Source organism: Nothoprocta perdicaria, unplaced genomic scaffold (assembly GCF_003342845.1).
Source record: "Nothoprocta perdicaria isolate Ctin4 unplaced genomic scaffold, notPer1 scaffold_67, whole genome shotgun sequence".
NCBI classification, from domain to species: Eukaryota; Metazoa; Chordata; class Aves; order Tinamiformes; family Tinamidae; genus Nothoprocta; species Nothoprocta perdicaria.
The window spans coordinates 2,216,006-2,227,968 of NW_020455943.1; the positions used below are offsets into that span (position 1 = coordinate 2,216,006).

At 38.7% G+C, this 11,963-nt stretch overlaps 1 protein-coding gene across 2 annotated transcripts in view; it reads right to left on the reverse strand.

Moving 5' to 3' along the window:
• The window catches only part of TMEM117 (transmembrane protein 117), a 191,816-nt gene extending 179,853 nt beyond the window's left edge, over window positions 1-11,963 (reverse strand). Inside the window, exons 1-3 of one of the 2 annotated variants that reach the window (XM_026050284.1) lie at window positions 11,815-11,963; window positions 10,793-10,859; window positions 10,392-10,696 (exon numbers count right to left, since the gene is read on the reverse strand). In XM_026050284.1, the coding sequence (XP_025906069.1) occupies window positions 10,392-10,668 (277 nt within the window). In that variant the 5' untranslated portion in view covers window positions 10,669-10,696; window positions 10,793-10,859; window positions 11,815-11,963. Of the gene's footprint in view, window positions 1-10,391; window positions 10,697-10,792; window positions 11,415-11,814 lie in introns of those variants that run through there. The other variant, XM_026050283.1, reaches the window with a different exon arrangement.

The following is an 11,963-nucleotide window of genomic DNA, read 5'->3' on the forward strand; positions in this document are numbered from 1 at the left end:
TGACTGAATTTAGAGGCTATTCAAATACACTTTGATTCACCAGATAGGTCTGGATGATCAAAACTGAAATAATCCAAAGAGAATGGACTTGGTAAGGGGTTTGGTAAGGAAGACTCTGTATGTTAATCTGATAAAAGGCTGCTCCCTGGGGGACTGTGCTACAGAGAAGCATTCCATCCCAGAGGTCCACCATCCAAATTTTAGATGGAGAATAACTTAGGAGGCTACTACTGAGCAGGCAAAAAATTGGTACCTGGCACTCTTGATTCCTTGCAGTTATGTAGCACTTTCTCAGTACTGATGCTGATTATTTACAGACCTTTCGGAAGCTGATCCTTTTCCAAAACACCTCTCAGAGCAAGGAATTCAAACCATTTCAATAAAGCGATTCAGTTTAGTTCTAAAAAGATTCAGTTCTAGACTACATTCAGTACATCTCATGTAGCAGTAAGGAAAAATAACTGCAAATGCTGTCTTGAGATGTTCATCACATGATCTTTAAAAGGTTTAAGAAAACTCCTTAAAAGGCTTGTGTAGTTTTAAATGGATGTCAGCAATAAATTGAATAGTACAGTTCAGTAGCACCAAAGACACATAAGTGATCCTGACATACTCAGGAATATGCATGCCCCTCTTCTCTGGGGGAGTAACTTGTGAAGGATTTCACATGTCACCCTTCCATAAAACATCACACCAAGTAAACAGCCAAAACAGGCTTAATTTTCCCTTAACATAAAGCTGTGGCAAAAGATGGCTTTATGGCACGAAGGGTCATGTTTCCTGAGGAATAAGTTTTGCAAATACAAAAACAAAAAAAGGAGGATTGAATATATCACAAATCAAGTAATGTCTGAATTCTTGATCTTGGACTTTATCTTTCTAATAGAACTGTATCAATCTGATTTCCAAAGCAAAGTTACAATAACCACAATAGAAAGTGAGGGAAGATCCTTTAGTTGTGAGTAAATGAGTAACTTCTCCCGGGGTGAAGTTTTTTTTCTGGGAAAAAAAAATCTATGGGAAAGGACTCATGTAGGACGAGTAGAACAGAAGTACTAAAAATATTTGAATTACACTGACAAGATACACTTACAAAGGAGACTTTTTCAGTGAATATATTTCCTAAACATATTGTAGCGATTGATACAAACAGGATCTCCAGGGTTCATGGGTGTTGTTAGAGTGCTTTAGTTAGACACTTCCAGGTATGCTATGCAGACAGCAGCGTTGCAATATAGTCCCTTTGACTCTGAAGAGACTATGATGTCCATAGCAGTTATATAGTGCACCACTACCAGAGAAATCAGAAACATTTCTGATAGTCTATAGTCTATTTCAGTTTGCCTTCTTTATTTGCAGCGTAAGCACTGGAAATCTGTAGACATCCTTAGGCCAGTAATATTCCTGTTCTACTCTCTGAATTTACACAGATATTACAGAAGTGGTCCCTAACTTAGATTAAAAACTGCCACAAAGAGGGGGTGCACAGGGTATAAGTGTGGCCCCAAATCATTTCAAAGGAATCTGAGTTGATGTGTATCAAGCAGTAGTTTGCCAGGCAGAATGGAAGGAGTGAGGAGAACCACTCAAATAGCTATTATATTTTCATTTGCTGTATGAAAGTGATACAAAACTGAACAACGTACTAAGCTGTAAATTCTCTGGATTGGGAACTCCACAGAAGTTCCATATAAATATTAGATGTTAGTATATTATTCACTTGCTCTATTTCATGACATTTCAACATATCACAAAAGAGTAAATTAAGATATGTATTTTGTCACTTAATCTAAAGACCTATATTGCCTCAAAATAGCAAGAGAGATAGGATATTTGTGCTTTATTGTTAATTAAATCTCGGATCTCTCAAATTTTAGGTTTTGTTTCCTTTCTCTCAAGTAAATTTAAATACCATTGCTGCTGCGACTCTCCAGAAACATTTTTGGCAACCCTGCCTGGTGTCTTTACAATCACTATAACATAATACCTCATTTTCATATAGATTTAGCTTTTTCTTCGCTTTAGTACAAATAGAAGTGGTTTTCTTAGTAGATGCATATTTCATCAGAAAGAAAAAAATATAAGCATAAGTGCACCTACAAAGCCTCAAGCAGCTGCCCACCCCACTGTTGCAAATGAAATATGAATTCAAGACAATTTGAAAGAGAGGAAGACCTCAGTAGAAGAATCTGCCTCTTTACAATTAACTGACAGTTCATTTTTAGACACTTTAGTTTTCTTAGCTTTTGATGAGGTGTCCAAAACTAACCAGTTCCCACTATCTCAAGAGAAGTAGGAGGAAGGGGGATTTGATAAATACCAGAGTTTTTATAAATTCGAGAAAATTTGTGAAGGAGTTGCTTCTTAGTAACAGATAGATACGAACAAAAGCTATTGCTAGCTGTATTATTTGTCTTCAGTATGGCTGTCAAAGATACCTAAAAATAGTCATATTTTTGTTTAAGCACTGAACAAATCGTTGAAGGCTGGGAAAGTATTTTGGGAGCTCATTATAGTCTTCATTATTCTTAAACCCTTACTTCAGCATCCATGTTGGGCCACTGTGATACAGAATATTCAGCTGGAAGTATCACTGGTTTAAAACAAAGTTCTTAATGCTCTAAAGTCCTATAAATTGGAATAATAAACAATTCACAATCCTGGTGATAAATTGGGTAAGATAAAAATAAAGACAATTACTATGTCAGAAGCAGGACAGGAAAAAATGAGGCAATGTGGAAAATTGAAATCATGGTTGTAATTTGAGCTATTTAACTGATGTCTTAAATGAGTTTTCTACCTTTTGTATGGATAAATAATCTCAGATGCTGTAAGCTCCTGCTCCTGAGCATAAGGGAATAATCACTTTTTACATTTTCATTGTTTTGGGGTATTTAATGTCAAAGAGAAAACCACCAGTTTTTCCAATTGATTTTGTTATCATTAAATTATCATCATAACCATTATAACCATTAAATTAGCATTGACATTTTTCATATGGAAATGAAAAAGAGTCTTGCTCTCAAACACCCAAGTTTTATCTGCTTCTGTGCTTTGCTACTCAAGACACAAGTGCCTGGGACTTTGCAGAGCAGAAGTCAGTTCTAACCAAGCTAATCCAACACTGATGTCCTGCAGCCGTAACATGTTAGTGTTTGGGAATAATAAATAAGGGCTGTTTGTGGATTAAGTGTCAGTGCAATCCTAAAAAGCGGTACATAATATATAGTGAAATTCATTCCGCTTAGTACCCAGCCAAAGCTGTCTGACAAATGAAAATGATAGATGCGTAAGAACACTTCATGTTACCTAGAAAATTATGTGTTTTTGCTGAATCAAGCTTAGAGAACAATCTGGATTAGAAATCCTTTGTTTGTAAAAGCTTCATGGGATCACTGTTTCTTACAGTGATGCTCAATGTCACGTCTCAGCTCACATCTCAGTTTCTCAGTTTGAAAGCAGCTCTGCTGCTTTCAAATCTGCCCCAGGGAAAATTCTTCACTACCTGGAGGCATCAGTTTGAATCCTTAAAGCAGAATCATCTCTGTTGTTTCTACTATTCCACTGCCAGGAGTTATGCTGTGAAGAAAAGCACATTGTACCTTCTGGAGAAAAAAAAAAAAAAAAAAAGAAAGAGAGAGAGAAATAAGAAGCTAGAAAACTTTTTTCCAGCTTCAGAAATGAGTTATGTCCCTTGTCTGGATCAGCAATCCCCTCAGGAAACACTGTATTACTTCCTTTCCCATAAGGAACAGACCTTTAGGAGCACAGCATGGGCACGGAGAGGGAGTTCTCAGGTCTCTGCATGCAGCAAGGTGGTTGTCCACACAAACCCTGCCTCCATCTGCCCATTGTGTGGAATAATGTGGAATAAGGAACGGCAGAAGGTTGTCCCTGCACTAGGTTACACCTGCACGACTTGCGTCAGGCTGCTCTTGCCAGAAAAAAGCACACTGCTCTTTCGATAGAAGAAATTGGGGATCTAAGACATAAGCCTTTGAGTAACAAGTATCTAGGGGTTCCTACTGTTGTCATTAGCGCTCGGTGCTGCCCCAGGGCAATATTTAATTTGCCCAGTCACTGACTCTCTTTTTATTCTCTCTTCAAAGAAAAGGCTCCGTGCCACTCTTGCTGAATGCATCATTTCAACTTCACTTCCAGTCTCAAATGGAAAGAACAACCTGAAAGTCATGTCAAAGAGATCAAAACGCAGGGATGACATGTCAATATTAAGTAGCAATGAAATTATTTTTAGTTTTCAGTTACTGTATGCTAAATATCCTCTAGAACCTTCCTATTGTGGATAATTTGGCACAGGTAGCTCCTTTCACAGTTTCTTGATGCTGCTTGGGAAATGGGAGAGGAGCCTCAGTGAAATTAAAGTTTCCTGTGAAAACAGTGTAATTTGGGTTTTTCTTTTTTTGCTGCTGCTGCCTTTACTGCCCAATTAAAGTATATAATTTACCACCTGATACCAGGCTGATTCTGTAACTAAAGCTAAGTGCAGACAACGGAAAACTCACTGAGTCTCATGAGAGGAAGCAGAAGCTGCACTTCTAAAAATACTAAAGTAAAAGAAGAAATCAAGAGGTCACTTGCATGCTTTTTATTTATGTTTCTAAGGTCATTTGTGGTCTCTCTGTGAATGTTGGGAAGTTCAAGCTGACATCCTATTACTGGCTATGCACCAGAGCTGGAATGTGATGAGCCTGCACTCGTTCAGTGGCTGGCTGTAAGATTCTTGTTTTTTTGTTTCTTGTTGATGAGTCTGGCTTTCGAAAATGCTTGCTCACAGTCATTTGTGTGTTATTATTAGCTATCGGTTAGATTAGCCCCTTGGCACTCATTTTATAGGACCAAAATAATCTTATTGTATTGCTTCAACACTCTATGGGAAACAAGAGGTGAATTGAAGCAGCCACAGTAGACCTTGAAAGCCTTCAGCAGCACAAACTGGCTACTGAGATTCATACCAAATGGGCTCTTGAACACTGTGGCTTTTTACCTAGTCACTATCACAAGTGGCTTTCAATTAGAATAAAGTCATCAATGAAAATGAAAAAGCCTCAGCAAAGTCACTGGCTATTTAGTGACAGGTCTCATTGTAATGTAAGATACTGAACTGACAAGGGAAAAGAAATACTCTGTCAGAGAGAATAGAATTTATGCAAGTATTGCCATACACCCATCACCTGTTCCTACAGAAGGGGGTACAACTATTCATGTAACTACCATCACAAATCCCAACGGGAAACAATATGGATGAAAGATGACCGTGCAAAAACCCCATCACATGATCTCATTTTTTCCTTCTTTTTTTTTCCCTTCTTTTTTGGCAAATCAGACTGCCTCCCTCACTACAACTGTGTGCCATGTGCTGTCACCACTGTGGAGAGACACATCAGAGCAACACAAGCAACCATACCCCAGGCTATTCCAGCATTTAGTTTAATTTAACCAAGTATTTAATTCTGTTAAACCACAGCTTGGGTTTTACACCAATATGACCTTTGATATTTCAGAATATTCATATTAGATAGACTATTTTATGAATTTATCCTGTTAGCTGCCTAACTGACTCACTTTGCTCAGGTTTAGTGCGTTACCATCCTGACTAAATTCTATTCTATCTAATTTCTTTTTGCCATCTGCATACAATCAGTGCTTAAGTTCTTACCTATTTCAACTTTTGACAAAAAAAAAGCAGATGGTGAAGAGTCTGTTTATAGGTTTGTAATAGTTCCAGCACTTTCCAGAAGAGATGATTGACAAAAACCTGTTGTGAGACAACAGGTCTGCAATGGGTGATTTGTTTGATACTGACTGGTGAGTTAACAATCTGCAATATCAGTTTTGGCCCAAAGCTCACTGCAATTCCTGCAATGACTGTTTTATTTATTCACTCCAGTGTCTATGAAGTTTAGGTTATCATTTAATTCTAAACAAACTGCATACTGTGGATATTTATAACAGAGCAACCCATTAACCTCAATGTTTACCCAACTGCTCTGATTTCTTACAGTATTGTGACAGTTTTCCAGTTTTAAAAAACATGTTTCTATTTCTATGTATGAAATTTGATTCCCTCCACTGATTATGACATTTTAAGCAATTACTTTCCATTCTAATCATTTAGAAAGAAACTTTTATGATCAAGACAAAGATTTGGAAAAGAGAAAAAAATATCTATTACCTTTTACCAAGTATATTGCTCATTTTAAGATGAACTGTCAGGCAGACTGCTAAAAATGAATTCAAATGTAAGACAATTTTAAATTAACATGATAGATCATTTATACAAATAGATATATAATGCACAGCCTGAATTTTGGGGCAAAACGATCCCAATGAACTCAGAATTTAGGCCTGAAGCTGGAATACAGAACTGAAAATGTACATAAGCTGAGAAGACATTGATTAAAACATATACTTTTTAATTAACTCAATCCTATGCTAGTTTGCAGAAAGTGCCCCAGAGAAACAGAATGTTCAAATTTCAGAGCTTATTCAGAAATTTCTTTTAAGTCGGTACTGAAGATCTAAATGCCTTTTCTGAATATACAGTGTCGCATAACAGGGTCAGTTTGTAAGCTGCTTCTGCTTTCAAGAAAGCAAAGAGAAAATCAAGAAATCTCTCAGTAAGTGGGATACTCTTTCTGTATCTAAGAAGAAAGAGTCTTCCCCTGCCTCAATTAACTCTCTCACATGAAACAAAGAAACAAACAAAAAAGGTAGGGTACGTTTCTTTTTATTTTCCCAAATTCCAGGATTCCTCTCTGACCTTTCATCTTCCAGTACAAAATAAAAACCATGGCAGAACACAGTACCTGACTAAATACAAAATAAGTGCTCAATTAAAAGAATATAATGGAAACAGCCAGGAGGGAATTTTAAAATTCCATTTGTTCTGACCATATGCTGTAAAGATACAAAGAATGTGCTAGATAAACAGTGTTTTCATTGAAAATATTTATTGTTGGAGATGTTTATCAAGTGTAATGTTATTTCTTGACCAAAGAGAAACAAATAGATTGTGTTTTTCTTAACTCTGAAGTTGTTAGCAGTGTCTTGAAGAAGTCCCTGAAGAGGTTATTGTTCAAAGGTTTGCAATGAACATTATCAGCTGAAAACATTTCACCATGTTCTCTAGACTCAAGATTTCTTCTTGCCAACAATATAATTTACCTGCTCTCTTATCTCTCTATAAATTCAGAAAGAGATGAAGCCTCAATGACGCTTAGAGGCCGCCACTTTTAGAAATATAATGTGCTTAAACTTAGATCTATTATTTTTATAACTCATGTCAGTCATGACTGTCAGACAGTCTGTCACAGATGGTAAATGACATTGCAATGTAGTTTTAGCTACGCTACTTTTCTAGCTTACATGTCAGCTCAGCAAAAACAAATACATAAGAGGAGGAAGGAAAGAGCCGGAAGGGCATAGAGAAAGAAAATCCCCTTCACTCCGCTTCATCTAAAGTGAGACGCGAACTAATCCTTCTCAGTTTCAATTATTTGCAGCGTATCCTCTGAGCCAAGACCTGACACAGGGAGTTAGACTGGGGCTGTTGGGTTTCCTGACTGCAGGAAGTTGTTCACAGGCCCCAAAGAGCAACCAGCCACAATTCCCTCCACAAACATAAAAACAGCAGAAAAACAGAAGCAAGTAAACAAGAATGAAAAAAAAAAAAAAGAAAGTTTCCAAAAAACATTCATGAAAAAAATAACTTTATATATATATATACATATATCTCAGAAGAAACAATTATTTAAGAGCGTTGACTGGGGAAACCAAGAAGAGTAAAAGGGTAAATTTATAAAGTGCTTGCTGTTAGAAGATTCAGAGGTCCTAGTGGAGGATCTCAATTAAAAGAGATATTTCTAGGATGTAGATTATGCTACAGTGGGCAGAACAGAAGAAAACTTGTTTAATGAATAATCATAACCACACTAATTGATGTTAAGCAAGATATTAAAGTGGTGGCAAATAACTGGTAGAAGTAACTCCATATGAACCCTACAGAGACCCAGGGACTTTTGCCCTCACACACATGTGGGGGCAGCTCCCAGCAGCTCCCAGTAAGGGCAGCGTGGGCCACCGGGACCCCGCTATCTTGGTTGCGCAGTCCCTGATGCCCTGGCTAGAGACTCCAGCGGCAGCAGACAGCGGGACGAGCAACTCTTTCTGCATGGGCTCAGCGCTTGGGGCTGATGAGATCTTCGCATGGGGCAAAACTCCTCAGTGGTGGCCAGTGACAGGACAAGGGGAAATGGGTATAAATTAAACGACGGGAAGTTCCATCGTTATGTGGGGAGGAACTTCTTTCCTGTGAGGATGACAGAGCCCTGGAACAGGCTGCCCAGGGAGGTTTGGAGTCTCCTTCTCTGGAGATCTTCCAAACCCGCCTGGATGCTGCCCTGTGCCCCGTGCTCTGGGTGTCCCTGCTTGAGCAGGGGGCTTGGACTAGATGATCTCTAGAGGTCCCTTCCAACCTCAACCGTTCTGTGAACTCCATGCATGGTTTCTTGGCTCAAGCGCTGGCTTCTGGGAGGCACCAAACTTCCACAGCTGAAGTTAGGAACCTGGGGCAGGTTAAACTGCCTTAACTTGCCACAAAACTGAACCTGTAGCATCTACCCACACAGCAGATTGTATCTATCAATTGCTAAATCAGACTCTCACTGTAAACATTCCTATACCAGCACTGCTGCCAGAGGTAGGAATATCTTGCCTGGAATCTGCCTCCTTGAGATCCCTCCTTTGAACCCTTTTGGTCAGAACACTGATCCCTTCTTTGTGCTGCCACAAGCATTCGCATGATCAGATCCTTGTTTTTGAAACATTGATGTTTGTCCCCTAAGGGCACAGCTAGCTGACCACATCTCTGACCACAGAGATCCTGTTCCATTGAACAGCCATCAAGATGCTTAACTACCTTCCAGACTCGGCGCTTCAAGAGAAGCCTATATTAAGAGATGTCTCTTAATATGTTTTTTTTTTAACCCTAGGCATAATAGCTTCACATTTGATTTACTGAAATGCTTGATAGTGGGTTTTTGTTTTCTTTTTCTGTCTTAATAGAGAGGCAAATGAAGGAAATAGCCAAACACTCGTGTGCTCAGAGATGTTCCAGGTAACGATCCCTCTTGCAGTTCTATCATTTTAAGTATATAGCACTAGTCCATGTAGATCAACGGGATCTCTACTGTCAGATGCTCCAAAGAGTGATGCAAACATTGTACCTGACAGCAGTGAAATAGACTTTTCTATGCTTCTACTCATTTCTAAAACTTAAGAGATTGCCTTGAACTCTCTCATGCAACAGTTACTAAACCCCTTAAACTATGAATCAGTGAAGACAATGGTAGATCTTTCGTTGATTTTACTTCGCATTAGGAGACAGAGAGGACCTGTTTCTATATACCACAGTCTTTGCATGCAATTTCCTCATCACAACTAAAGCCACCTAAAACAGCAACCAAGGTGCAGGGTATACCAGCCACTCCACAGCAGTTACTGTGGCTGGGACCCTGTATAAGCAAGCAAACAACAAGGTGCTTGAAATATCGTATTAGGAGTGCAATGGATAATTTATATTAAAAAAAAAGTACATTAAAATGGTACCAAGGATTTAGCAAGCTGCATTAGAAACCTCCATTTACTCATATAATGCCTCCAGTGAGCAGCGACAATGCGCTGTTGCAACATCATTCTACATTAGTTATAACAACAATAGTAAAGCAAATACGGTGTAAATGCTCGGACATCTTTGCCGTGCAAGGAACAACTAGCATTTCCAATAACAGCAAACTGTGGCAGTTCGGCAGCTTCTTCATCAGGAGCTTATCCCTTCATGAAGTAAATGGAAAAGGTGGGTAGCTGATGGTCTATTCTGTCAGCATAAAGTGCTCTCCCTCTCTCTGTTTGGGTGCAAACGCTTTAAACGAAAAGACAAGATCTAGGAAATTCTTTATCTCCTGGCACTCTCCAACAAAAAAAGCAAAACATTTAAAGGCAATTATTTTTTCCCAGCTCCCATATTTAGTGCCTCTGCTTCCATTTCTGGAACTTTTGACTAGTGTCACTGCCCTTTCCCACTCCTTGAAGATGCAAAACAGTACTTTTATGATGCTGAAAACCACTGACATCTCAATTACTTCAAACACATCAATTTGCAGTCCTTTTTTGACTGAAATCTTTGTTAGGTATGCTTACACATGGCATTAATTTTTACAGTGACGCATGCTTTGATGCATTGCATTCTATACAGGTCTAAACATTTGGACTGACTTACGGCAAAGTTTTCAAAAATCGCAGTGAGCAGAAAGTTTAATGCAGAAGCCACAAAGTCATTACCAAGACCCCAGCAGGTGCATCACGTAACTTACCAAACAGACGCTGATGGAACAGAAATTTCCCAGCTATCAGTCCTGTGAGAATGGCAAGCAACCACAGAAGCACCTTCAGGAATATCCAGCCTCCTCCTTCAGGGTATTTATTTGCGACAAATGAGAAACAATTACCAACAACAATAACATTGGCTTCCGTCTGACTGTGCGATACGGGATCTTCAGCAAAGATTAGGAAGTTGAAGAAGATGACTAAGTAAGCCACAACTAAGCGAGACCAGGGGTGCTGGAAGTAGTAGCGGAAATCTTTATCCATCCTCAGGTCCTTCAGAACCGTCCTGTGCCTGTAGGCAAAGACACAAACAGACACTGTTACACAAACCAAGAAATCTGGGAGCTTGGGAGATCTCCGTGCCTTACAAAAACCAAACCACTGTCACCTTTTAATCAGTCACTCTTGATACGTCAGGCTTGACAAGCAGTGAAGGCTCCAATCAGAAAGCACTGCTACAGCCAGAGAAAAACTGCAATTTCAGCCAATTCCCCCATAAAAACAAGCAAGCAAAAGCATGTACATTACAGCACAGTATTTTTAACCTCAAGCACTCTCTGTATTAGCTTTTTAAAGGTACAGCTTTAAAGGCACAGTCACGGCATGAAAATATAGTGCACAAGAACATGATAGGTTGCATGAAACTCGAGTGTCTTTCCTTCCACATTCCAAAAGTGTGACACAGGTCCCACGTAGGTTACTAAATTGAACCTTTCTCTTTATGGGAAAAGCACAGGGTGGGTCCAGCAAGGTCTACTGCCTCATCTCCCGGAAGTTTATGAATATAAACCCCAGCCAGCCACACCAGGAAGGCGTGTTTATATGAAGCACTATCATAATGGAAAAGTTCCTACAATTAATCCTTACAGCCCTGACAAGTCCATGGAAATTATTCTATTGATTTTAAACACTACACCAGTAATTAACTATGTATTTATAAACGGAAAACAAGAGTACTCTGAGCAGAGGCTGTTTTGTATGAATACAAAAACTCTATTTTAGAACTTGTTTACATACGTAGCACAGACAGTGCAAAATACAGCAGAGAATGGCTAACATTTCAGTTGTTTGTCATTTTATTTCTTCTCTTTTATTCAGAACAAAGTACTTGTTTCATCCTCTTGAATCACTTTGTATTCCTAAAAATATAAAGCCTTTATTTTGTGGAACACCACAGTTATTCAAGGGACTCAGAGTGTGGGAAGAATTGGAGGAGAAAAATAAAAGATAAAATCACTTGTTTACCACAGCCTGATCTCTGAAAAACACATTATACTTAATTGAATAGTACAGAGTTTTGTAAATGAGACCTGCCCTGTGGGAAAAGAAAAAATAAAATAAAAATCAATCAATCAATCAATTACCCATTGCTTCTATGACCATGGACTAAATACTACTTTGTAAACTTACAAATGGCCTGTCACTTAAAAGCTGTTTAATTCAAAGATCCAAATTATCATTGTAGAAGCACACAGAAACCTGTGCCCAGTCAAAGTAAACAGGACAGCAAACGCTCTGTTGGCAGATTTGGACAGCACATCCAGTAAATAACAATAACA